The 27,315-nt window shown below is 44.9% G+C and overlaps 1 protein-coding gene across 1 annotated transcript; it reads right to left on the bottom strand.

Annotated features, from left to right (window-relative positions):
- On the bottom strand, window positions 1–27,315 carry LOC119647739. Its single transcript, XM_038048848.1, has 7 exons — window positions 27,051–27,315; window positions 25,856–26,988; window positions 14,626–14,908; window positions 13,435–14,562; window positions 1,664–1,714; window positions 1,258–1,476; window positions 1–1,195 (listed from the first exon to the last, which is right to left on the bottom strand). The coding sequence occupies exons 1-7, from the start codon at window positions 27,298–27,300 to the stop codon at window positions 66–68; spliced, it is 4,194 nt and encodes a 1,397-aa protein (XP_037904776.1). The 5' UTR covers window positions 27,301–27,315; the 3' UTR covers window positions 1–65.

The following is a 27,315-nucleotide window of genomic DNA, read 5'->3' as shown; positions in this document are numbered from 1 at the left end:
TCCAGATAATCAAGATCGTATATTTAACAGTTTACAAAGAGAGCCATTACCCGATAGTTCTATACCTAATACAAAAGTCCACGAACAGATAAACTAGGCAATTGTCCGATTTTCCGGGCGAATTCTTCAACTTCGCAAGCATATGAATATCCGGCCTTGATGTTGTGTTTGTCCCAAGGAATCCAGTTGATCTTATCACTGATGTCATCACAAAGGATGTAATCTTTCTTGATTTCTTCCAAAGTAGCATGAGGATTATTGACGCCAATCAATACAACACCCAATTTTGAAGCCTTATCAATCACGACTCTGTAGTACAATTTCGGGACAGGAATCAGACCTTCTCCTTCGCTGTTGAAGGCAAGGTACAAATCTTTTTGTTTCCCTTCCTTATCTGGCAAGCTCATGATACCCCAAGTTCCAGTATAGATGTCCAATTCCATATCGTGATCTGCAGCAAAGCTCTTCACACCACTTTCAACCCTTTCCCAGTTGCCACCATTGAAAACTTGCCATTGTGGAGCTACATTGATGAAAGTGAAGGTAGCAAGCTGTTCAGGACCGTAGATGAAATCAGCCTTAGCGGCCAAGTGACCTCTAGCCAAGAAGACATTCTTCTTAATATCAAAGTACTTTTCATAGTCTCCGCCGAGGATTTTTCCGATGGTTTCCATTTGGACATTTTGTGTATAGAGTTTGTTCACATCCCTTCCATCATAGAAACTTCCTGGAGTGAAGCTTACCCTAGCTACGGACTTTTGGTAGGCCACACTAGACTGGTACAAGCTATAGTGAGAGTAATGGCTGACCTCCTTCTCCATGTTATGGCAAACTTCAATGAATGGAATGAATCGACCTTCAACTTCGAATCCGATCTCAATAATGACGGCCCCATCGTGACAAGAAGCCGATGTCTTTCTGGCGGTGTATTTGACATCAGAAGTGCAAACAATGTCGCGGATACTGTGGTGTTCGCCATCAACCTCGAAAATATCCCCTCCTACACATTTCGCTGAGATCTTCGACCCAGAAAGAGGTGAAGCGAATTTAGAGGTACAGTACATGTCCAACTTGTCATCTGACTTAACGCTGAGTTCACCCGATTTTGATGGTATTGCGATGCGATCAGTTCCTGGTTCAAGGATGAGGGGTTGTTTGGTAGAGAGGTCCCCATTGTTCATGCCAATCTTGCAACCTAGAAAAGCAGGGAAAAAATGTTATCGCAAATAATATAAAAATATCTGGATATAAGCCTACCTTCGCTGCGAGCTTTTGGAGATGCAATTGCTCCTGGATACTTCAGTGCTTCCTCAGCAAGCAATTCATTGATGTTAATCTCAACAGTTTGGGGTTTTGCAACCAAGCCTGGATTAACAATTTCTCCAGCATCAATAGCTGGAGCAATTCTAGCAAAGCATACCGCTGCTAGGGATGCAACAACACACAGAACTTGGAACCCTCTCATGGCGCTGTATTAGTTCTCTAAGTCAAAGAACTACCAACAATCTTAGCAATAGAGACCATGGCACTTCCTTTTATACCAACAGTAATGATTTCACGATAAGATAACGAGCGTGATAGCAGAATTCTCTAGTAAGGGTTGATGAAGTAGCATGTCCGCCTTAATTGGAGGTTTTCGTTCCACAGATATGATTTTAATTACTCGCGTAAATTGCTTGTAGCGTTTGTATGCTATCCCGTTGGGGAGTGAAAACTATTTTTAAAAAAGAAAAAAAGTTTTATGAATTATAATGAGGAAGACCTTGTAACTTAACAACTTAAGAATAGGGTACGAGGCTACAAAAGTAAATTAGAAGGATTTGACAGAAAACATGTTCTGTTTGCATTACAATTAAGTTTTTTGCCAAGAACGACCCAGTAGAATAATTAGGCAAAAAAGTATCTCCATCAATGCGACAAATGACTGAAAAGAGACTTAACTTCAAGACCTACAAGCTCCAAAAGCTTCAATTCTTTGCGACTCCAGATATGCCCCTAATTCAGACAACGAAACGGCGACCAGCAATAGGAGCACATCTCCTTCGCAAAAAAAGAGGAGAAGCTAGTCACTGTAGCATAAGGGTGGTACCAAAATGCCAAAATCTGGTTCACGGAAGACCCAAGTATATCAACCATCCTTGAACACTAGCGAAACCTACAGTCAGTCATGGTATACGGATAAATTTATACCAGCGGAAACGGATCCGCACTTTTTCTAGGGTCTAGGGATCAAAATCATATAAGGAGAACTGCCACATTCTTCAGGCCATGGCACTTTTGTGGCCTTAGCAACACTTTGTTGAAGCAAAATAGACCACTTAACACAGTCACACAGTCACCACCTCACTAGACAAATGGCAGATCAGCGTGGTGCGAAATACTCGCTGGATTCCATTCCTATAGTGCGCCATTGATTTTGAATGCCAAGGTCTGTGCTGAACCTTACAAAAATTTTGAGTCGGTGAGGCATTCCATGGGTCGAAAGTGACACCACAATCTTTCCAGACTTTCGAAATGTTTGATTTCGTCAGCGTGTGAGAGAGCATGCCACCGAAATGGGAGAATGGGACTATAGATTCTTTGAGCAGCTGCATTTCATTCAAAAGAGACTGAAGGAGGTTTTGTATTCATGATGCAGGATTTCAAGCCCAAGATAAGCTCTGACAACCACTTATTCATGCCTATTATTGAGAGACATGGTTTTGGTGACGTTCAAACTACTGCTGGTTTCATCGCCCCAATGTTGCTTTTCCATTTTTCTAACTCAGTGGCTGAGATTTTTAATTGTTGAACCTTGGGTGTGAAACCCAAAAAGAGACTCCTCTTGTGGACCATAAAGAGCGGGAGTCAGTTGCTCCCCATTTGGCCCGGTTCGCCATCAAGTGCCGACTTAGGAGTCCCAATCCCTAAACAAAAATTGCCTGGTTCACGCCAAGCTTTGATCCAAACTGTGAGCGAATTTACGTTGAATATAATTCGCATTCTTGCCATGTTTTGCGAATTATAAAAGGGAGCGTATAACACGATCATATCACGAAGAGAAAGAGGTGGAGGTTCTCTTCTAGATGCGTTTGATAAAATGTGTATCGACATTAACCAATAAAGAAATCACCATTGATCACTTACCTCCGTTAGCATGTTATGTTTATGTCTATTCGCTAGGACAGAGGGCTTTAGCACACCGAATTCAATGCACTAAAAGCATTTTGATCTCAGCCAATACTCAAGCTGTCGGACATCCCTCAAAAAAGTCCCATACAACTTGGCTAGGTACAGAAATGAGGGCGCATTTTAAAGAACATAAAGTAGTTGGAAAAAGCCCACTCCGTTTGGTAAATCTGGGTTTGCCTCAGAAAAGTGCACTTCTTGGGAGCCTTCTGCCACAAAACTTCATCTTCAGGAGTGGAGCATTTTTGATTTCTCTAAAAAGCGCAAAGCCTTATCTGTGACAGACCGGCCGTCTGTTGATCAGGTACAAAGGAATGGATGAACTAAAGCAGTACTTCAAGGATTGTTCTATATGTTCCATAAAAGATGGCACCCCAAGCCAACAACGAAAGCTAAGTGTTCAGAGAGAAGATTGGTCCCCAGCTTCCGAACTGCGGAAACCTGAAGGACATTCGGTTTCAATTAAGACTTTTGCCCTAATAACCGACCGATTTACGATAGACTTCTTTCCCAAAAGAACTCGGAGGATAAATAATGGAATAGTTTTTAAAACCAAAAGGACATTATGAGGAGAAAGAGTGAAGTCAGAAGTATAATCGGGCGATCAGCTTCTCCCCTCCGATCAACAGTAGTGTCGATGACCAGCGCAACGAATACCAGCCGCAGCATCCTTTCCATCAAACCATGATAGCAATGACCACTGAAAATGAAACAGAAAGACAGACTGTCAGTTTCTAGGCCCAACATCACTGTCGTAAAATTAAGCATGGGAAGCCGTAAACCCCAAAATCAAAAGACTACTCCGCGACCGAATTCGCAATGGTCAACACCAGGAAGCCGTTCATATTCCTAATAAGATTACAAAGACTTAGGGAGGGGATTACGTTTGATAAACGGGGCAAAACGGACGAAGTTAATCACCTGGTGACTGTTAATGAATACAAAAACAAACGCCTAGAGAACTGGTAGAAGAGACAGCCTGCCACAGTCACGCATAATCCATCTTACGAGAAAGTCGGTTGAACAAGAAAAAGGAGAATAGTTTGCAAGAGTATAGCCTCAATAGAAAATAGATTGACAACGGATGCTCAATAGCACACTTTTGTCGAAGGGCGTTTACAAGGTGGCAAAACTTCACTTACATGTAGCGTTGGTGGATGTTGGTTGTACTATCGACAATCAACGATGCTTGAGAGAGCGTAAAATTCAAGGTTGTTTGGAGTTGACTTTCGAAGCTCCGGAAAAACATTTTTGATTAGGTCGTAGTACCCCCAATGGAGCATAAAACGTAGGTAGTATAGGTCCCCCCACGATGAAGCATAAAACCTGGGAAACGCTGCTGAACCAACACCAACAGCTCTACTACCAAACCCCATCTCCACCTCCACGTGGTGACCGCTGGGAGCTCTTTCATAACGAAAAGCTGCAGACGGAGAAGGATGAAGGCGAGTCTGCCGCGCCTAAAAACGAGATAAACTGAACCAACTGGTCTTCAAGTTTGGGGGTTGGGTAGGGCTGACAACCTTACACGGAAAACCAATGTCACGAAGCCACAAAAGGAGCCTCGGACCGGATGGATTTTACAACGACGAACCCGACAAAAACAACGGATTAACGATTTGCTCATTTACTCATGGAATGTGCGCTAGCTGTACAGAGATGAAGCTGCCAAGCAGCTCGCGAAACCCTGTCTCAATGTAAGGCAGATGTAACAGCATTGCAAGAGATGCGATGGACAGGGACCGGTTTCCTGGAGAAGAGTCACTATATATTACAGCGGCCATCCAGTAAACCATGCGCTCGGAGTAGGTTTCTTAGTCAGCCAAAAAATGGAACCTGCTGTTATCGGCTTTGAAAACATAGGCAAACAGCTATGCACTCTGCGTTTGCGAGGCAAGCTTAAAAATATAAGCCCCATAAACGATCAGGCCCCTACAGAATAAATTGCAGAGTCGGAGAAGGATACCTTCTATGAGGCAATTGAGCAGACCCTCGAAGCCTATCCCAAGTATAATATCAAAATCACACTTGGAGATTTCGAAAGTCAAGTAGGAACGGAGCCCGTATTCAGGCGCTACGTTGGCTCCCATGGCTTACACAGGGATACCAGTTAGCAGTATCGCGCGAAATGGTTGTTGGAAGTACCTGGTTTGCACGGAAAACGGTTCACAAGCATACGTGGGCTTCCCCAAACCGGACCACTTTCAAACAAATTGACCACATGCTGATTGAACGCCGCCACCTCTCAGCCTTAATAAGTGTAAGAACATATAAGGGGGCCAATATAGACTCGGGTCACTATCTCGTTGGCATGGTGCTCCGAGCTCGAATTACGACACCACCTACAATTCCCTCTGACAATCAAGTCAAAGTGAATACCGAAGCCGTTAACAACACAACCCTCCGCAACACCTATAAGGACGAAATGGATGCCGCAATAACCGCAGTCAATAGAGATCCTGAAGATAAAGCGTCAACAAATGATCTTCACAACAACCTGAAGAACGTTATCATTGCTACGGCCACAAATATACTTGGTCCCATCATCAACATCAACGGCGCAATAACCGGTATCCAGTCTTGGCCTGCCTCAATAAGGAATTCCAGACATCCCGTTTTTGCGCCGAGATCCACCAATTCGATAACCCTAAAAGCTGTCTGGCGTCCTGATCTAGGCCATCGCTCCATCTCAGGCAGGGTAAGCCTCGTCTTCTTGTTCCACCATAGATATTGCCCTTATAGATTTTCCGGGCTGAATCATCCTCATCCATATGGATTAAGTGACCCGTCCACCGTAACCTATTGAGCCGGATTTTATCCACAATTTGAAGGTCATGGTATCACTCATAGATTTCGTCGTTATGCTGGCTACAAAATCGTCCATCCTCATATAGGAGGCCAACAATTCTTCGGAGGATTCTTCTCTCGAATGCGACCAAGGGTTTGCAATTTTTCTTGCTAAGAACCCAAGTCTCCGAGGAATACATGAGGACTGGCAAGATCATTATCTTGTACAGTAAGAGCTTTGACCCTATGGTGAGACATTTCGAGCGAAACAGTTTTTGTGAGCTGAAATAGGCTCTGTTGGCTGCCAATAACTGTGCGCGGATTTCATCATCGTAGCTGTAATTTTCGATCCTAGATAGGAGAAATTATCAACGGTCACAAAGTTGTAGTCTCCTATCTTTATTCTTCTGGTTTGACCAGTGCGGTTTGATGTACTTTATCTTACTTTGTCTTGTGCAGCCCAAGATCTCGCGCCAATCACTGCCTGCTCGATCTGGATGAAGGCAGTTTGTACGTCTCGGGTCGTTGTTCCCATGAAGTGAATATCGTCAGCATAGGCCAGTAGTTGGGGGGGCTTAAAGAGGATCGTACCTCTTGCATTTACCTTAGCATCGTGGATTACGGGGCACTGGCCCATAGGGGACCATGCCGCCAAGAAGGAGAAGGGAAACCCTCAGGCGCTTCCTCTGCGATAGCCCAGCTCGAGCTAGAGTCAGGCTACGGACACTTGGTAAACTATTATTTGGGGACCTCAGACAGATTTCTAGCTGCATGGTGGGAGAGCTGCTTTCCTTCACGAATACTACGGGCTGGCTCTGCAGATTTGAGGCGGCTGGACTCTGCCCCCCCCCCGCTCTCATGACAGCAATCACGCTCTTAGAAGTTTATGGCATCCAAACGGAGCACCACAGCGCCAATTGAGCTCCTCGGAGCCGCCACTGATACCTAACTACATACCCCTCCTTGCTGAAGCAATATGCGACTAATGTCGACTAGTAGAATACCGAAAAAACTAGTATGGTGGTTGACCGTTCTGTGGTCTATATTTGCACATGTGCCGCGGATATGCGTACCCAAATCCCCCATTAGGAATATGTTGGTGGATCCTAACATAAAGGCTTTTTCTATAAACGGTACTGGAAATGTGTCAAGCTGGATCGTAGATATGTAGAAGATCCCGATGTGCAGCGCATCTTTTGGCCGGGAACATAAAATGTTGATTAGCCAAGCATGTACCAGACGCTCCCCTGATCTACGAGGTAATCATCCGTCCTGAAAATACTGGCTTAATTATAAATTGCTCTTCACAGCCTCTCGAACCAACCATATAACCTTCATCTTGAGTAGATATAGGTTTACGCTCCCGAGATGGGTATAAAAGCCTTTCAATAACAACACATGGCACATAGGCTCTAAATTTAACTCAATATATCCTCTAGGAACTAAATTACTTTGTTGCAACCCTCATCTGATCGGTAAAAGCTTGAGTGAATCCTCGCATAAGGCTACTACCTTACGAATCTACAGGGCTCTCCTATTCTGGTAAGTCAGTTAATGTATCTCACCAATTAGGAAGGGCTCTCACAATTGCTGAAGACCCATATGGTTTATGAAATCCATCTCAATAATATCACACAGGCTTTTTTATTTATAAATTTATATGGTGAGATTTCAACATTGTTTTCTTGCAGTAAAACGCAAATATTAAGATTAACTACTGGGCATAAGTCCCCAAAGATCTAGAGTGGAGTTCCTTAGTTTATAATCCCAATGAAGATAATGTTTAGGAGTGACCAAACAACTACTGAAAAACACTGAAAAGCACTGAAAAACGCCGATTATAAAGTGTGGTTCGGATTCAGGAATGCCAAAGTAAAAATGTTCCGCTCTGCCAAACTGGACGACAACCTTGACCCAATCGACGCCGCCAATGAGCTGTTGGAGGAGATGACGATCGACGATACGACGGGGACTGACGAACCCCCCACGCAAGCAGATCATGCTGAGGGTAACGCAGATAAATCTGCAGCACTCGAAGTGCGCCTCGGCTAATCTGCTCGTCTTCCTCTTAGAAGAAGACATCGACATCGCATTAATACAGGAGCCCTGGGTCGGAAGCGACCGAACCACCAAAGGGCTCCAAAGCAAATATTTTAATTTATTCCACAGCACAAGAGACGCTGATCAGGCTAAACCTAGAGCATGTATTCTTGCGAGGAAGAGTCTGCACGCTTTCCTGTGCCCGGACCTGAGTTTCAGTGACCTAGTTGTGGTCAAGCTGGAGCAGGTGGGGGCAGAGAACGTGTATATTTCCTCGGCTTACATGGCTCACGACCGATCAGCTCCGCCAGAAGAACTACAACATCTGACGAACACCGTAACAGCAAAGAAAGCCAACCTATTGATAGGCTGCGATGCGAATGCAAGGCATACGCTTTGGGGCTGCTCCGAAATCAACGAAAGAGGTGAGTCATTCTTTGATTTTATTATTATTTCAAATCTACCAGTGTGTAACAGGGGCGGTACACCAACCTTTCATTTCCCCTGCTCGGAGAACTGTGACGGTTGGGAGGAGGTCCTTGATATCACCCTAATAACCGACAACGGGATTCTTAGGGTGGAGGATTGGAGAGTGTCTGACCAGAGATCCTTCTCTGACCACAGTTAGATACTCTTCAGTCTAGATCTCGCCGCAGACGTCTCCAAGCCCTTTAGAGACCCCAGAAGGATCGACTGGAGAAAGTTTGGTCAGGTAATTAAGAACAAACTCTCCGGTGCGCAAATTGGTAAGATTGGCACGACAGACGAACTGGAGTCAAAGGTCGGGGTCTGGAGAAGGCATTTGATACCGCCTTTAAAGTCTCGTGCCCTGCTAAATACAGCAAAAAGACTCTGCCACCGTAGTGGAACGAAGATCTCTCTAGTCTCAGGAAGCTGACCAGAGAAATCTTCAACATCTGCTACAGGCAAAAATACTGGCAGCCATACAAGGACTGCCTGAAGAAGTACAAGTCGGCCATCAGGACCGCCAAGAGGGGGTCTTGGCTAGACTATTGTCAGAACATTGAAAGCACTAGTGAATCCGCGGGGCTCAGCAAGATTCTGTCCAAGGAACATAAGAGTCCATCCTTCCTTAAAAAGTCGGAAGGCTCCTGAGCGGAATCTTCTAGCGAAACCTTGGAGCTGCTGGTGCAAACGCACTTTCCCTCCAGCGAGGAGGACTGTGAGTCAGAACCTCGCTTGGAAGGTTTGCGGCAACTCCAGCTGTGCGAGACTATCAAATCGGTAATTACCGGGGATAGGATCGGCTGGGCTATAAACAGCTTCTCCGCATACAAATCTCCAGGCCCAGATGGCATAATGCCAGCATGCTACAGAAGCAGCAGGAAAGGGTTGCGCTGTGGCTTGTGGAGATTTACAGGAGCTGCATCACTTTAGGATACGTACCGCAGTCCTGGAGGCGCACACGGGTGGTGTTCATACCGAAAGCGGGCAGGCGCGGACTTTCGGCCAATCAGCCTGACCTCTTTCGTGCTGAAGACCCTAGAACCCGTCCTGGACATTCACTTAAGGACGATTATGGAGAGAACGCCTTTCTCTAAGTCCCAGCATGCCTACCTCAAAGGAAAATCCATAGAAACCGCCCTCCACGAGGTAATTGGCACGGTTGAGCGGTCGCTGCAGTACAAGCAGTATACCCTTGCTGCCTTCTTGGATATAGAAGGAGCTTTCAACAACGTCAGTACCAACGCCATCAAGGAAGCCTTGACCGGTATTGGATTGGAGGGGTATCTCACGCATTGGATTATATCCATGCTGAGTACCAGGATGATCCAGTCCGATCAGGGAGGCCACTTGACCAGAGCTGTGAATAGAGGCACGCCCCAGGGTGGTGCCATCTCACCGGTGCTCCGGTTAATAGTAATGGACAAAATTTTACGTACATTGGACAGTAGCGGGGTGAAGGGTGGTGGCGTATGCCGACGACTTGGTGATATTAGTATCAAGGATGTTTCTGTCCATTATGAGCGACATCATGGAAGGAGCGTTGCGAAAGGTGTGCCTGTGGGCCGCAAGATGCGGACTCAGCATAAACCCAACCAAAACGCAACTGATGCTATTCACCACCAAGTCAAGGATACCTGAATTCCATCTACCACGGCTGAATGAACAAAGATTGGTTCTTTCCTCTAATGTAAAGTATCTGGGTGTAATCCTGGATCCTAAGCTAAATTGGAGGTTGAACATAGAACTGAGGGTTAAGAAGGCCTGTATAGCCTTCTATGCCTGTAAGAGAACCTTTGCAAAGAAATGGGGTCTCCGACCGAGGATGGTTCTCTGGATGTACACCGCTGTGGTGCGTCCGATCCTGACGTACGGCTCTATTGTATGGTGGCAGGCTTTGAAGAAGAAATACAATAGAACGAAGCTTAGTAGGATTCAAAGAACCGCGTGTGCAGGTGCTACGAGGGCTCTGCAGTCCTGCCCGGCAGATGCTCTCAATGTACTCCTGCATCTCCTCCCCCTAGACCTCCACATCATGTTGCAGCGTGCAGTGCCGTCAGACAACGTGAGTCCGGATGTTGGGCAGCACGCAAGCTGAACTTCACGAGAACCTTTGCTGCGGACCTTCCAACCAGGGCAAAGTGGAAGACCGGCGGGGTGTTGCAAGACTATGACACGGTATTCTTTACGGACGGATCAAAGATGCCCTATGGAGTCGGCGCGGGCGTTTTCTCGAATACACACGGTGTATCCAAGTCGTATGGTCTCCCAGGTTTCTCCAGTGTATTCCAGGCGGAAGTACTGGCGATATTGGAAGTCTGTCGACGGCTGGAGCGTGATTCGAGCCCCAAGCGTAACATAGCCATTCTGACCGACAGCCAAGCGGCCATCAAGGCCTTGTACTCAACGACGACATCTTCCCGGCTGGTGGGGCAGTGCAGAGACGCGCCCAACCATCTGGGCGGCACGCTCAAGGTCACTCTCCTCTAGGTTCCCGGGCGTAGGAACATAGAGGGGAATGAGCGGGCTGACGGATTGGCCAGGCAAGGCTTTGCCCTTGGCAGTCCCTCGGCGAATACAGTCGGTGTTCCGCTGGCGGCTGTCGGGGGCCGAGTCTACTCGCACTACCTAGCAGCGGCGGGCCTGAGATGGCGAAGGTTTACAAGCTGTGCCAAGTCAAGGAGAATTTGGCCCGCTTATAACATAGCCCGATCACGAGAGCTCCTGTGCCAGACGCGTGCAAATGCATTCAAGATTACGGCGGTCTGCGCGGGACACTGGCCCATAGGGGACCATGCCGCTAGGCTCCGCTTACCTTACAACTCGCATTGTCGAAGCTGCGGAGAAGGAAGGAAAACCCTCATGCACTTTCTCTGCGATTGCCCGGCTCTGGCTCGAGTCAGGCTGCGGACACTGGGTAAACCATTCTTTGGAGACCTCAGCGAGATTTCTAACTGCAGGGTCGGAGAACTGCTTTCCTTCGTGAATGCTACGGGCTGGCTCTGAAGATCCGAGCCAGCTGGACTCTGCTTCCCTTTTTCCATAACAACAGTCACGGTCTTAGGAGTTTGTGGCATCAAAACGGCGCACCATAGCGCTAATTGGGCTCCACGGAGCGGCCACTGATACCTACCTACCTACCCCTTCGAAAAACGATTTAAAGGAAGAATTGACAAGTAAGAGGTTGGTGTCATTAATATGTTTCACTCGTAGCTAGCTATAGCTTCTAAAGTGGTCGCCTAAGGGCCTCACAACCATTTATTATGTTACGCTGTCCATTAAGACACCCCAATTCATCCACTAAGAGATTTCACCATTTTTCAGTGCCTATCGTTAAATATCTGTTTCCACTCATTGGATTCTTCATGACACTTCCAATTATCAGATTAGCAGACTGCAAGGTTCCGAATCCCCTGCTCTACTCTCATCAACTATCCGTTACTCTGCACTCATTTTCAATCGTTTATATTGAAGCTGAGTCGAACTGTTTGGCTTGGTTTGTCATATCCCCAACTTTTGCCTACCTTGCCATGGTCAAAAGCTCGGTAAAGAAAATCTTCCGGGAAATTAGAGGGAAACCTGCAATTAAAATCCAATCAAAGGTGTGACTATCACACCGAGAGCTAAATGCACAGCGTAGGCATGTTAAGTTATTACCATGAACTGTCTACTCTGGGTACCACAACCCCCTCCTTCCTGCGCAAGTTTAGCTGGCCTTGACTCTGTAAAAGGGGCTCTACCAAGATCGACTCGTAATCATGCGATCTTAACAAATCAAAAAACGAGTATTAACGATTACATCTGAATGAAAGAGCAAAACTGTACTGACCGATCAAGAATCTGAGTTCAGGCCCGCTTGAGCTTGGACTTAGATTTTCAGCGAATTCAACCCGGAACTGATACCAGTCATGGTGTTAATCCGAGTCATCGCCAGAAAAAGCAAAACTAGCAGGCAATTTATATTCCTGGCTGCGACTAAAGTCTCACCCACCTGTAAGCAGTTCCCTCTGGGCCAAAACGTCTTCGAGGCAATGGTCTCCAGACAAACCGTGCATTGTTAAGTTCTGAGACATCTGCAATCAAGAGCAAACCATAGTGGCAGGAGTCTTTTGACGAACCTAATTAATCAACACGATCGAGAACAAAAAAGGTTTCACCAGGCAAGGCTATTGAACGCAATGAATAATTCTTGTACGAGCACTAACCTTCCAGGCTACCATAGTAAATGGTATAAACAACTTACAAAGAAACCCCTGTTTACTGTCAAAATTACGTCATTACAAGGTATTACATAAAGCTGTGCATACTGACCACATGTTTCCATAATTTGGCTTTGAGAAGACATGATTTGACATAACCATCCTAAGAATGAGCGCCAAAAACTATGGGTCCTTTGAGATTGCGGACCTAGTGATTCTCACCGACATGTCAGACATGAGGCAAACAGCAGACCAGAATATTGTGCTGTCCAATCCCTCACAAAAATTATGACCACATTTCAGTTATGGGGTATACGCCATTTCAGCAAAGCTAATGAAATCGCATCATTCGAGTCTTTTCCGACAGTTAGACAATGTTATCAGCATTGTATAACTCCATATCAAGTCGGTTGGTATGAATTGCCGACAAATGCTACGTAAGCAAAGTCGACGAAGCAATACTTCTCTGATGCTGGTGTCAGACTCCTCGAGCATGATTGGTACTGAAGAGACTAGCATATCAACTGGACAAAGGTCTCGCTCCATTATCAGAAGTTCAGAACCAGTTTTCAGTTTCAAACCATTTGACGCAGGGTGTGGTGACATGCAAGGATTCATCCAACCTAATGAGAAAACTGCAAATCTGAATCTGGGAAATCTGAAAAAAAAAATCCAACAATAAGCAAGTGGAAACAAAATAATTAGCGATATTAGATTTCCAAAACGAACTCTTTATTGATTCCATTTTCCAACAGTTTTCGCATTGATTCGACCTAGTACAAAAGACCACTAACAGACAAAGATGGCAACTGACCAATCTTCTTAGCGAATTCATTAACTTCGCAAGCGTACGAATATCCCTTTTGAATATTGGTCTTATCCCAACTGATCCAATTGACCTTAGAGCTGACATCAGTGCAAATAATGTAGTCCTTCTTGATCTCATCCAAAGTAGCGTGGATATTGTTGACACCAATCAACACAATACCCAATTTCGAGGCCTTGTCGATAACAACACGGTAGTACAATTTTGGTACTGGAATCAAGCCCTGACCGGCAGAGTTGATCTTCAGATACAACGCTTTTTGTACGCCACTATCATTAGCTAAGGTAGAAACGCCCCATGTACCAGTATAGATGTCGAAATTGGCATTACGTGATGCAGCGAACTTCTTGACACCGTCTTCAACACGTTCCCAGTTACCAGCATTGAAAGTCTGCCATTGAGGAGCAGCGTTGATGAAGTAGAAAGTGGCCAATTGTTCAGCAGCATAGATGAAGTCAGCCTTGGCTGCCAGATGTCCACGAGCCAAATAAACGTTTTTGTTCAAGTCAAAATATTTGGATGAGCCAGGGCCGAGGATTTTTGCAATGGTTTCCATTTGACTAACTTGAGTGTAGAGCTTGTTGACATCCTCTCCGTCATAGTAGCCTCCAGTAATGAAGGTTGGACGGGAAACTGACTTTTCGAAAGCTACGTTAGCGGGAGACAAGCCATAGTGGGAATAATAGGTGACTTGCTTGCTGAGATCGTGACAAACTTCAATGGTGGTGATGAATCCAACTTCCAAGCTAAGTCCAATTTCCAAAACCGTGGCACCGCCATAGCAACTCTTTGAGGTTTTTCGTGTGGTGTGAGCAACAGGTCCAGTACATACGATATTTTTGATGCTCAACTTATGGCCATTAGCTTCGAAGACGTCTCCGCCGTCACATTTAGCAGAAATTTTCTTTCCGGAAAGTGGTGAAGCGAAAGCACCTGTGCAGTACATATCAATCGTTTTTCCATTGGCAACGTTAATTATTCCGCTGGTGTCTGGTAATACAAAAGTCGTCTTGCCAGCCTCAAGAAGGACTGGCTGATTTGCCGCTAAGTCACCGTTGTTGGTTCCAATTGTGCAGGCTAGAAAACATCCAGAACTTTAAGACCACAGTTATTTGGTTTAGTTTTAATTGCGATAGCTACCTCCAGCACGGCTCATGGGCTCAACTACGTCAGGTTCTTCGAGAGCTTCAGGGTATTTCAGGGCTTCTTCAGCGAGCAATTGATTAATAATAACTTCTTCTGGTCCACTGCCAACGGCAGTTCGTTCCTGGTAGTCCACATCTGGCTCTTCTAAAGCTTCAGGATACTTGAGAGCTTCCTCAGCCAGGAGTTGATTGAGATTGATCTCCGGCGCCGAGTACGCTTGGGCAACAAGGAATGTTGCAAGTAATAGGATACTCCACTTTACTGCCATCGGAACGTGTTTGGTTCAGTGAAATTCACTAAATTCGCTGAAATACCTGTTCATCTCCTTAAATACTTGGACTGTAATCTCGAATCAGAAGATAAGATAATCATTGGGAAGAGGATTCCTGACAGAACACAAATAGATATGACAATGGATGGATATATCTGTCTTATTATCTCCCAATATATTGTTCGATTTCGATAGCGTTCAGAAAAAATATAATTATTTTTGTTTTAGATTTATGTGGAGATTTCAACACCTGCAGATACAGATAAATGCAATGTGCGCATGTGTTGCAAACAACTGCTGAACCTGCTGAAATTGACCATACTTCTATAAATCGCAGGGGGTCAGATAAGGAAATAATGAAAATAACAATTTAGATGCCAATTGGAATGGCTACTGCGGAAGTATCTTTTCAGATAATTTGTGGAAAAAAGTAAGAATGTGGAAATTGCTTCAAACAATGCCATATTTCTTTACAGCGGTTTTCGCGCAAATTCAGTTGCACAAAAAGCTTAAATGGGGCTTTATTTGCAAACTGGCTCGCCCAGAATTTTACAAAATTTTCACCTTGTTTTGTGACGACTGCGCCCTGTAAGTTGGGGCTTCTCTGTTTGTCGTAAAAGGGATAGAAATTTGTGGGCCAACAAACTACAAATTTTGACACAAAACGTCAACGACGCCGCGAAAAGGGATCCAGCTCACGACTGCGACCTTGGCTATAGAAAAAGCACTGTGATTGGTTTCTGGAATGTGCTCATGCTATACGACAACAGTAACGAGGATCCTCGGAATGCTCGCTTTTTCCAACTCAAGCAAGAACTCCAACGATATGCTCGTAAACTGGACATTCTGGGCATAAGCGATGTAAGATGGTGGGACTCTAAAGAGTACTCCTCTCACTCTTACAGCAATGTACCTGGAAAGCCAAGTAGTAGCAGACGCGAATCCGAATTCGGGTTATTTCTGACGGCTACCAAAAGACGCGCTCTGATGATCTGGGAGCCGGTTTTTTACAGACTTCTGATGGCAAGATTCCGGTCCAGGTTAAGGATCACCACAACTGTACAGTGCTATCCACCAACGGAGACTTCCGATATAGTGGAGAAGGATACTTTCTACCCGCAGAGGAGGCTTCTGCATACAAAGGTGGGATCTGACAAGGTAGGATATGCGATGGAGAAATAATGTTTTGGCCACCGTAACGACAATGGTGCGAGCTTTGAAAATTTCTGCAACTTCGCTGTCTCGTCATTGGTGGCATATGTTCAAACACGGAATCTGCCATAAGGTCACTTGGGTTTAAACTGACCGACACCGTATGATTAATCAGATCGACCACTTGGCAATCAGTAATAGATTTAGGAGCTGATTCCTGGATGTCCGTCACAAGAAAGGCGTGAACATCGGCCTGGAAAGGGATTACCATCTGATGGTAACTTACGTTCGCTTGCATATTGCACCCGACACTTCACGCGGAATTGGAGAGCTACGACCCTCCAAGTTCAACATCAACCGTTTTTATGTTTCAGCTGTTGCTCAACAGTGGGAGAGCTATCTTCCTGATCGGATGGCATATATACTGAGGAAATCACCCGAATGCTGCCATCCAAAGTGCTCTTTTCTCAGATGCTCCGCAGGTCGACGGCAACGTCGCAAAGAGCGGTCATAAGATCTCGGTGACTATGAAATCGATAAGCGGATCGGTGAACAAAAGGGATTGGAGGCTCTATCGGTGGTTGCTAGTGATGGAGAGCTTGCATGTCATCATCATCATCAACGACGCAACAACCGCCTTAATAAGAAACTCCAAACATCCCGGTTTTGGGCCGAGGTCCACCAATTCGATATCCCTAAAAGCTGTTTGGCATCCTGACCTACGCCATCGCTCCATCTTAGGCAAGGTCTAGTTCGTCTTCTTTTTCTACCATAAATATTGCCCTTACAGACTTTCCGGGCTGAATCATCCTCATCCATTCGGATTAAGTGACCCGCTCACCGTAACCTATTGAGCCGGATTTCATCCACAACCTGACGGCCATGGTATCGCTCATAGATTTCGTCATTATGTAGGCTGCGGAATCGTGTAGGTGGCCAAAAATACTTCGAAGGATTCTTCTCTCGAACGTAGCGAAGGGTTCGCAATTCTTCTTGCTAAGAACCCAAGTCTCCGAGGAATACATGAGGACTAACAAGATCATAGTCTTGTACAGTAAGAGCTTTGACCCTATGGTGAGACGTTTCGAGCGGAACAATTTTTGTAAGCTAAAATAGGCTCTGTTGGCTGACAACAACCGTGGGCAGATTTCATCATCGTAGCTATTATCGGTTGTGATTTTCGACCCTAGATAGGAGAAATTATCAACGGTCGCAAAGTTATAGCCTCTTATCTTTATTTTTCCCGTTTGACCAGTGCGGTTTGATGTTCTTGATTGGTTGGTTTTCGGTGTTGACGTTCCCACCATATACTTTGTCTTGCCTTCATTGATGTGCAGCCCAAGATCTCGCGCCAATCACTGCCTGCTCGATCTGGATGAAGATAGCTTGTACTTCTCGGGTGGCTCTTCTCATGATGTTGATATCGTCAGCATAGACCAGTGGGACTGGGTGGACTTAAAGGGGATTGTACCTCTCACATTTACCTAAGCATCACGGATCACTTTTTCTAGGCCCAGGTTAAAGAGGACGCATGATAGGTCATCCCCTTGTCGCAGGTCGTTGTTGATGTCGAATGGTCTTGAGAGTGATCCTGCTGCTTTTATCTGGCCTCGCCCGTTGGTCAGGGTCAGCCTAGTCAGTCTTATCAGTTTCGCCGGGATAAAGAATTCTCTCATGGCCATGTACAGTTTTACCCTGACTATGCTATCATAAGCGGCTTTAAAGTCGATGAAAAAATGGTGCAACTGATGTCCTTATTCCAACAGTTTTTCCATCGCTTGCCACAGAGAGAAAATCTGATCTGTTGCTGATTTGCCTGGAGTGAAGCCTCTTTGGTATGGGCCAATGATGTTCTGGGCATATGGGGCTATCCGGCCTACCAACGCTTCACCTCATCCGATCAGGATCCTCCTGTGGTGGATGAAATGGCTAGTCACGGACTATTTGTCCAAGTAGAAAAGAAATCATTTCGGTAACAAATGCACTCAAACTAAATAAAGTCGCCGAGCTTGACGGTTTATCCGCAGAATTATTTATCGGTACACCTGCAGGTACTGCAGGTCCGCTACTTCCACTCGTGCTTGGGAATCCGAGACGTTTCCCAAAAAATGGAAGGAAGGAATAATCGTTAAGATTCTGTTTTGAGTTTGGCAATTGGAAGAGTATCTGCGTGCTCCCTGCCGTAGCAACGTGGATGTATGTGGCTAACATTAGGCCGATGTTCGCCAATGCATCCCTGGGGTGGTTGGTTAACGTGAAGGAAAAGAATTTTCACTGTAGACTAGCCACACCGCAAAGAACTGGCTGGGTCTGGGTATCAACGGTACAGATCTAAATGCATTACTAATTTTTCAGCCCTTGAATTTGTTTATTCATAGCACTGCAATGAGAACAGCGTATAGATATTAGATCTATGGGAAAAAAATGAACGCAAGGGACACAGAACATTGAAAGAAAAAAAATATAGGACAAACGGTTTCGTCCAGGGCAGAGGCAACTCGTCAGACGCTGCCTCACCTCTGCCCTGAGAAGAATGCGTGCCAGGGTATACTGACGTCTTCTACACCGATGGCCCAAAAACAGAAAAGGGTTCTGGTGCAAGAGTCTACCTCTCAAATAAAAACAAGAAGTGGACATTTCCCTTGGGGCAATTTACAACCGTCTTTCAAGCTGAGGTATATGCGATCCTAATGGCGGTAACCTGGATGGTTGACGAGCGGTCGAAGGGCAGACGCATCGCAATCTGTAACAATTGGTCAAACTGGATTGAGAACGTCGAGCATCACTTCGAAAATCGTTTAGGAATGTAGAAATCGACTATGTTTCTAGATTCATTACGGAGGAACTACTCTGGATACCTGGTCATTATGATGTAGAGGAAAATAAAATTTTGCTAAACATCAAAAGAGAGTTCAGCTTCCCGAATCCCGGACCGGAACCTGCAATCGGGGTATCAGCAGCATTGGCTAATACAGTCAAACAAACACTAAGGGCTGAGTGCTCAGAGGCTTTGCCTCTTAACAACGTCAACCACACACGCACACGCTCCCAGCCGTCGCAAAGATAAAAGCTAAATAATTATGGAACCCATCAAAAAACATCTCGAAAGCTAATTCGACAGTGAGTAGGCTTGTTTCTGCTCCGGATCCTCCTGCATTGACCACATCAACACCCTGCAGACCATTTTGGAACACTACGCGGAGTTAAGATCTTCGCTGCACATGCTCTTCATCGATTTTTCGAGAGCGTATATCTGGGATGCTCTACGTAGGAGGAGTATTCCGGAGAAACTAATAGACATTTGATGGCGCAAAATGGCACGTGCTGTACCGAGGTAAAATCTTAGTGGATTTTGAGTGGAATCCGCCAAGGTCGCAACCTGTCGCCGATATTATTTCTTCATATTATCGGTGACATTCTTCATTCCAGCTGGTCCGAAGGACGTGAAGGAATTCAATGGGCGATGACATCTTTCCTCAAACACTCCGACTACGCTGATTACGTTTGTTTGCTCTCTCATCAGGCCGTGGATTTTGGCCAAATTACGCTGGATTTAAAAAGAGAGGCAAATAGAATTGGTCTGAAAATAAACACCAGCAAAACCAAAGTTCTCAGTTTGACAGGTCACCAAGCTCTCTCTATCTGCATGAATGGGCAGAACATCAAAAGTGTCGATAAATTTGCATATCTACGAAGCGTGACTTCTACCGACGGTGGCACAAAAATGGGTGTTGCCCAATGCAACATAGCGTTGTTATTGTTGCCTAAAATCTGGTAATGCAGTTATATCAATACCAAGATCAAGCTAAGGCCGTTCTGTGCTAGTTGTCTTTCGGTGTTGCAATATGGGAGTAGCACAAAGAAAATGAACTCTATTGCTATCCAAAAGCTCCAAGCTTTCGTCAATAAGAACTTGGTCGGCGCACAGGCATTCATACGCTCATCGGAAGACAGAAGTGATAGCGGATGGGTCACACATCAGGTAGGAGCTATAACTACACTGCGGGCTATGCCATGCAGTGAAATCCAATCTCCTAAAATAACCGACGAGTAGGTCGCCCCAAGAGCGCTTGCAGACTAGTAGAGAAGGAGTGCAAGCACCTAAGGAAGTCGTGGGGGAGCTGAAGGGCATTTCAGGTAATCGCCAACGACGAAAGGATGGAATTTTTCCCGAAAATACTACTAGGAAGGAAAGTCATGTTCTGTTATGATCTAATTTTCATTAGCCCTTTAATAGCTCGCACTTACTTGGAACTTTGGATGAATCTATATTTACAGACATCATATTATCATCAGGCAATCGTCTTCAATCTAGGAAACTACTCAATCCGTTGGGAATCTGCATGCTAAAAAATATGGAAGGCATCGGAATGAATAGATGAGCAAACCGTTATCGAGGTTCCACAAGACCCAGTCAAGTCCCAACAGCGAGCAATCTATCTATGCCGTTAGGATATACTATAGATTCTCCGACAAAAAACCCAAGTGTCCACTCTAGCTTGCATGTGATCGTTGGAGTTAAAAGGGGACTGTGAAAAATTCCGGCCCCGCCCGTACACAGCCAACATTTGGGTATCACTCCACAGGACTATTCAGTGCATTCCTATACTGTTGAGTCAGCCTGAAGGATGTTGTTATTGAATACAAGGTCCCATTGACATCCTGACTGTCGGAAGCTCGGATTATGCTTCAGAAATCGGCCAGCATCTAGTATCGACAAAAACTCTACCAGGAACAAACTCGCAAATGCAAGAAGACCATACGACTTCTGCGTGTTCGAGAAAACTCTCGCATCGGCTCCATACACCATCTACGATTGGTTAGTAAAGAATAATGTATCATAATCTCACAACAAACAACAAAGTTCCTGAAGCATTCCGCCTAGAATATTATAAAAGGAGTACATTGAGGGCATTTTTATGCCAGTGGCAGTTTTATGTCTAATCTCCAATTTAACAAGGATCCAGGATCACACCCAGATAATTTAGAGGAAAGTGTCAACCTAGCCTAGGGAGGTGGAATTCGGGTACCCTTATCTTGGCGTTTCGCCTACTCACAGATGATTTATGATTTCACGCATAACCGAGGGAAACATCGTTGACACCAATTTCATCAAATCGTCGGCATACCCCACCAATTTCACCCTAGTCCTGTGCAGTATCGGTAGTATCTTTCATTCTCATCCAGAGGATAGGCGCCACTCTGGTGAATTCAACTCCTCACAGCTCTAGTCATGAGCGACCCTCCAAATAAGATTCTGTTATCCTGGTTCTTATGGCTAAGGCCACCTTCATGACATTGGTATTAAAATTGCTAAATGCTCATTCTATAATATATTCAGGAAAGTAGCCAAAGTAGAGACTGCTCAGCCGTGGTAATTACCTCGTGAAAGTAGTTTCTGTGAATTTGTCTTTAAGGCAGGCGTGCTGAGATTTGGATAAGAGCGATGTTTGCATGATCTTTTTGAGTGGATGCCCAAGCCGCGCTTTATAAGAAGTAAGGCTGATTGCCCAAAAGCGCTCCATGGGGTCATTCAAAAGACCCGCGTGCCACTCCAAGATTGTGGTATATATCATATCCGATTCCAAACTAGCATTACCTTTTCTTGCTGTTTTCCGAATATAACTGGTATTATGTCATATATATGGGGAGAAGCTTTTTATAGCCCAGCTGAGTTCATCCTAAATGATTGCTGGTTTTATAATCTTACACGACTGGTGCTGCATAACCTCCAAGTGAAAAGTGCATCTGGACTAGCACCTTCATGTTCTTGCCAAAAGTTTCGTCCATGAACTTTCCGGCTTTCGAAAAAAGGATGGGCTACTATATTCTTTAGCCAGAATCTTACTTAGCAATTTGAACTTCCTGATGGACATCAGATACAGTTCTACTGGTAGGGTTGATCAGCTTTGGGTCATGTATGTCGAAGAGCTATATACATTCTTCTCTCCCGCCTGCTCCAGTTTGTCCATGGTTAGGTCACTGGAGATGAGGGCCGGGCAAAGAAAGGTGTGCAGTCTTTTCCGCGTAGATACATTTATACCAATCAGTTTTTTTTTTTGTATTGTGGAGTATTTGTTTTGGAATGCTTTGATCGGCCGGCCTCCTCTAATCCACAGCTCCAATACTATCTCGATGTCTTCCTCTCAGAGGAGACCAGCAGATCACTTGAGGCGCACTTCGAATGTTGCAAATTTATCTGTACTACCCTGGCATTGATCTGCTTGCTTGAGGTGATTGTCAGCCCCCGGGTTCATACACTCCCTGAGTCTTCGCTAACGTCGATTGAGTTCAATTTATCGTTCAGTATCACGGAGTAGAACACCTTTATGTTCCTGACTCCAAATCGCATTTTGTAGTCTTCCTTTTTCATTGCCCCGAGGTGCTCTATTTATGCTCTCCTCGTACATGGGGATCTTGCGGTTTTAAGATTAGGATTGGACAAGCTCGTCCTTATCCATACAGGTCTTCTTCATCCATATAAGAGCAACCGGCTTCCTGAAAATTTGAACAGGGGATGCATCCCTCTGTTCAAGAAGGTGCTCTATGACCATCGTGCATAGCCTAACCTCAAAGCTCCTCACCTTTAATTTTCTAACTGCGGAATTACCATCCACTGAAGGGTTTCGTAGTGCATGTTCCGTCTGCCAATCATTGTTGTTTCGCTGCTCCAAACCATGCAAACTCTGCTCCTCTTGTTTTCCCCTCTACCTCATACTGAGATAGATTACACTTGAAGGCGGTAAGTTTCACTTTCCGCTGGTATTCCAGCACCGACCTCCATATTTGTCACAATCTTGCCCAAAATATAGTTAGTCTCCTCCTCCCCATGCAAGCTTCAGTTTAATCGCCCCAACTAAGCCTTGGGGCATTCGCTTTTTGCTTCACGAACAGCAAGACAATGTGAATACAGCATTTCTCAGTACCACCACGTAGAGGTCCTCCTCGGCCACTTGGTTTTGAATCAGACGACAGAGTTGCTGCCCGGTCTGCCACGTCGATACCCTGGAGCATCTGAAAAGCGTGGTGGAAAATCTGATTAGATATGTATGCACTACGCGTATGTACTTCTTCGTTTCTAAACATACCGGCATAGTGGCGGTGAAGTTCCCCATCCTTGAAGCGAAACCCTTCTATTCCTATATATAAGAGAGATATCCGTCTAGGTGGATCCAAAAATAATCAAAGATAGAAAATATTGGCCTTTTATGGGTTTCTCAAACCGAAGGATAGGATATAGTAATGTGAAGTCGCTGTTTGTACACCTTGTTAATGAATGGGAATTAATGTTGAAGGATAGGTTCTTGACGTCAGAGGACATTTTCGAAGTAGTCCATTCCCGCGGAAGACAATTGTTTGACACTCTTGAGGAATGAAGATTAATTCCACTTTGTAAAATAACTTGCCGCCCAAATATAAGTTCACATACTATGTCCTTCGTCAAGGTGTAAGTTATGAGGTCATCCGCGTATTGAAGGATCTTGATAGGATATTGGTAAGGAGCGAGCTCCGCCCCGAAGTTCCCTGTTAAAAAAGAGAGAAGGGATGCGGAAAGAATAAAATCCTTGTGGGATTTCCACAGGGCTGATATAGGTTGAACTGTTACCGAACTTTAACGCGGGATTGCCGGCTCGAAAATTTTATCGAAGGCTGAGAATCAAATCGAGAAATGAGGGTATAGGACGGTAATGCAGCATGGTTTGACACAGAAGCCCTATTTGAAGATGGCGCAAGAGTGGATGTTCAACTCAATGATCCTAACATCCTTGGTTGATTTCAAGAAGGTTATAATAATAATAATCGCTGGCGCAACAATCTATATTGGACCAGGGCCTTGAAGTGTGTTAGAGCACCTCATTCAAGACCGTAACGGTACACTACAGGATTACAGAACCCTGTAGGAAACAATGTGGTCAGCATTGCGCTCGACCGAGATTATTACCCTGATTTGACTCAAGTACTCATTCACAGCTGAGTCAACTGGCATCCGACGTCAAATCACGATACAAATCCCACTGCCATCAGTGAGATTTGAACCGCGACATTCCGTACAACAGCCTTGCGCTCTAACCACTCAGCTATCCAGACACGGCAAGGAGGTTGACCATCATAAATTCCTTGGATTCTTCGGAGATCCGGGGTAACTTTGTTCGGTCTTGCTTGTGGAGTCAAATGGATTGAGTTGCCAACGCATCAGCCAAGGACGATGATGGCACTCTGCCGATTTGAAGATGACAGCTCCGTGTCACATGATCGACTTCTCACCAATTTTTACGCTACAGAATTTGGTTCTTCATGATCTGTGATCTGTGATCTCATTAAAGTGTAGTTTATCGCCTTTATTGGGGTGAGATCACTGATCGCGAAAGACATGTCATAAATGACTAACCACAGGCTCATCCTACGGACCTCTTCCTTCGCCTTCATTGTGATGAAGGGCTTCACGGAAAGTACGCTGGATATGTCTTGGATCTTGGTTGGATTGGATGAATTAATCCTCAGCGATCCCCTGTTCAGAGTGAGTGTGGTCTAGGTAACGGCTGATAAGGGACGCGATTTCCTTCGAAGAGAGAGTATAGATGAAGCACTTCGTCTGGTTCCTCACGGAAAAGTTCTTCAGTCTTCTTTATACTAAAGAAGTATCAAGTAATTGAATAATGTTTTGCGTAGCTCCAAAATTCCAAGCCGATTCAACAACAATAATTGGAGGAGTTCTGGTGGTTACATGTTTCTTTCGAGGTGCCTGTGTTCGTTTTTATTGCAGCTTAGATGGGTGGATGCGACAGTGATACAAGGTATCTGCTTCTGCGGCGCTGGTATCGGACAGTTGATCGGTTCGGAGCAGGATCCGCTGTATGTAGTTTTAAAGGTCGCCTGGAAGCTACAGATTAAGTCCTTGAAGGATTTGCTCTAACTTAGAGCTTCTAGTCTGTTAGGAAAGCTCTCTTTCTGTTTCCTTAAAAAAACAATTTTTTCACTTACATGCTCGTTCTCCCAACGGAGTCGTGACCTATGTTAGACGCGGCCAACGCCTTTGCTGACCCGTCCTCGTTTTCCGATGGTATTGTAAGTATGACGACGGAACTATAGCCAGTGGATAGTAAATCCTCACTCACAATGTGTCACTTGCACTTTAATAGTACATACTGAGAAGTAAACACCGTAAACCTGCAGATTAATTATGCGACGCGCACTTAATCACTTTTGACAAGCGATGTGATCATCACCGACGATTTTGTCATCAAAAATATACACAATTCTTAACAATGGGTTCCTTGTGGATACATTTTACTTTAATCTGGCCGAAGCTGAAGTGTATATTTATTCTCAAAACTGGAAACCCCCACACACGGATGCCAAAAGCTTGTGGCAAATCAGCTTAAATTATATCTCTCACAAAAGGATTTAAAAGGCTAATCGAACGAATCATAAGAGGAGAATGAGAGAAGGATTAGTGGATCCAGCTATCTATATAAGAAAGTGGAAGTCCATATGGCATTAAACAACTGCCTCAGAGACTAGAAAAAATAGCTCAAAAAGGTCTTCTGCAACGAGGGACCTCTTCAGGTTTGACAAAAGCCTTGGAGCGATACATGTAGGAAGCTTACTATATGGGGCTTGCTCCAACGCTTCGAACGGCCCCTCCCCCTCCATCAATTCCCTCAACCTAACCTCTAACTTCCAAAACTAACCTAACGACATAATGACACGTGTTTTTATTCGCAGTAAAAATAGTGAATATATATAAATAAATATACAAAAATAATTGCATCAGCTTGTAAAGTCACCTAAAATTTATCAGTATAATAAGCCACTAACTTCCAAAGGTGGCAGTTCACCCATTCTTTCCGCAAACTCAGTCACTTCACATGCATACATATAACCTCTTGTAGTGTTTCTCTTCTCCCAGCCAATCCACTGAATCATGTCACTTACATCTTCACAAAGGATGTATTCTTCCTCAAGCTGCTCCTGCGTGGCATGGATGTTATTAACCCCAACCACAACTAGTCCAAGCTTCGAAGCTTTGTCAATAATAACTCTGTAGTATATTTTAGGGACCGGAATCAGCCCATTCCCATTCTCATCGAAGGCAAGGTAAAGCTCTTTCTGTACCCCCTCAACATCAGGCAGGGTCATTACTCCCCAAGTTCCTGTATAGACATCTAAATCAAGTCCACGATCACCAACGAAATTTCGGACCCCATCTTCAACTCTCTCCCAATTGCCTCCATTGAAAGTTTGCCATTGTGGGGCCGTGTTGACGTAATAGAATGTTGCCCATTGGGCAGGGGCATAAACGAAATCCACCTTTGCTGCCATATGCCCGCGGGCCATGTAAACGTTCTTTGGAACATCAAAGTACGACGACGAGTCAAGTCCAAGGATACTGTCCACAGTTCTTTTCTGCTGGGCTTGCGAGTAACGTGCATTCACGTCATCTCCATTGAAAAATCCACCAGGCATAAACTGAGGTCTTGGAATCGATCGCTGATACGCTGCATTGTAAGGACCCATTGTATAGTGATTGTAATGAGTAACTTGTTGATCCATGTTATGACAAATTTCCATTAAAGGGAAAAAGTTATCGACGACTTCGAATCCTATTTCGATTATCACCGCCCCATTGTAGCAAGTTCTTGATGTTTTCCTCAGCAAGTGTGCAACCATTGCTGTACACCGGATCTCATTCATAGGTAAGCTGACGTCGAATCCTTCTATTGAGAAGATGTTTTCCTCAACACAAGTTGCCGTGATTTTTTTACCTCTGAGAGGTGCTAAGAAGGATCCGGTGCAATACATGTAAATGGAATCTCCAGAGTCAAGTGTAATGAAGGCATCTTTCGAGGGTTGCATTATTTGTTGAGTTGTTGGGGAAACCAGAAGTGGTTGGTCCATCGCCAAGTCGCCGTTTCTAGTGCCAATAGCACATGCTATTAAAGGAACAATTGGGTTTTAGTGTAAAAGGATATGAAGGAATAAATGACAAAATTACTTCCACTTCGGCCTCCACTGATTGGAATGAAGGAAGGATCAACATCTTGTGGGACCGCCTTTTGTGGATCCCATACAGGTACTGACTCCTTGAACAATTTCGCTTCCAGATCTTCATCCTTCAACTGTTCCACGTATATATCAACTTCCTCTGCGAACACTAGTTCTGCTTCCTCCCGTTGAGCCACGTCACGTGCCTGTCCACAGGAAAGCACCAGAACTAAAACACAAGCTAAACTAATGCTGCACATCTTGACTGCCTCAAA

Source organism: Hermetia illucens, chromosome 2 (assembly GCF_905115235.1).
Source record: "Hermetia illucens chromosome 2, iHerIll2.2.curated.20191125, whole genome shotgun sequence".
In the NCBI taxonomy this organism is placed as follows: Eukaryota; Metazoa; Arthropoda; class Insecta; order Diptera; family Stratiomyidae; genus Hermetia; species Hermetia illucens.
Note: the sequence above shows the minus strand (reverse complement) of the source record. Positions and strands in the feature narration are given on the sequence as shown.

What these genes read in the sequence shown, in the direction of transcription:
- LOC119647739 (XM_038048848.1), bottom strand. Translation starts at nt 27,300, where the DNA reads ATGTGCAGCATTAGTTTAGCTTGTGTTTTAGTTCTGGTGCTTTCCTGT. An exon ending in GCCCATGAGCCGTGCTGGAG is followed by an intron (nt 14,563 to 14,625) that starts GTAGCTATCGCA and finishes GATGTTTTCTAG; the next exon opens with CCTGCACAATTGGAACCAAC. An exon ending in TGTTAGTGGTCTTTTGTACT is followed by an intron (nt 1,715 to 13,434) that starts AGGTCGAATCAA and finishes TTTTAAAAATAG; the next exon opens with TTTTCACTCCCCAACGGGAT.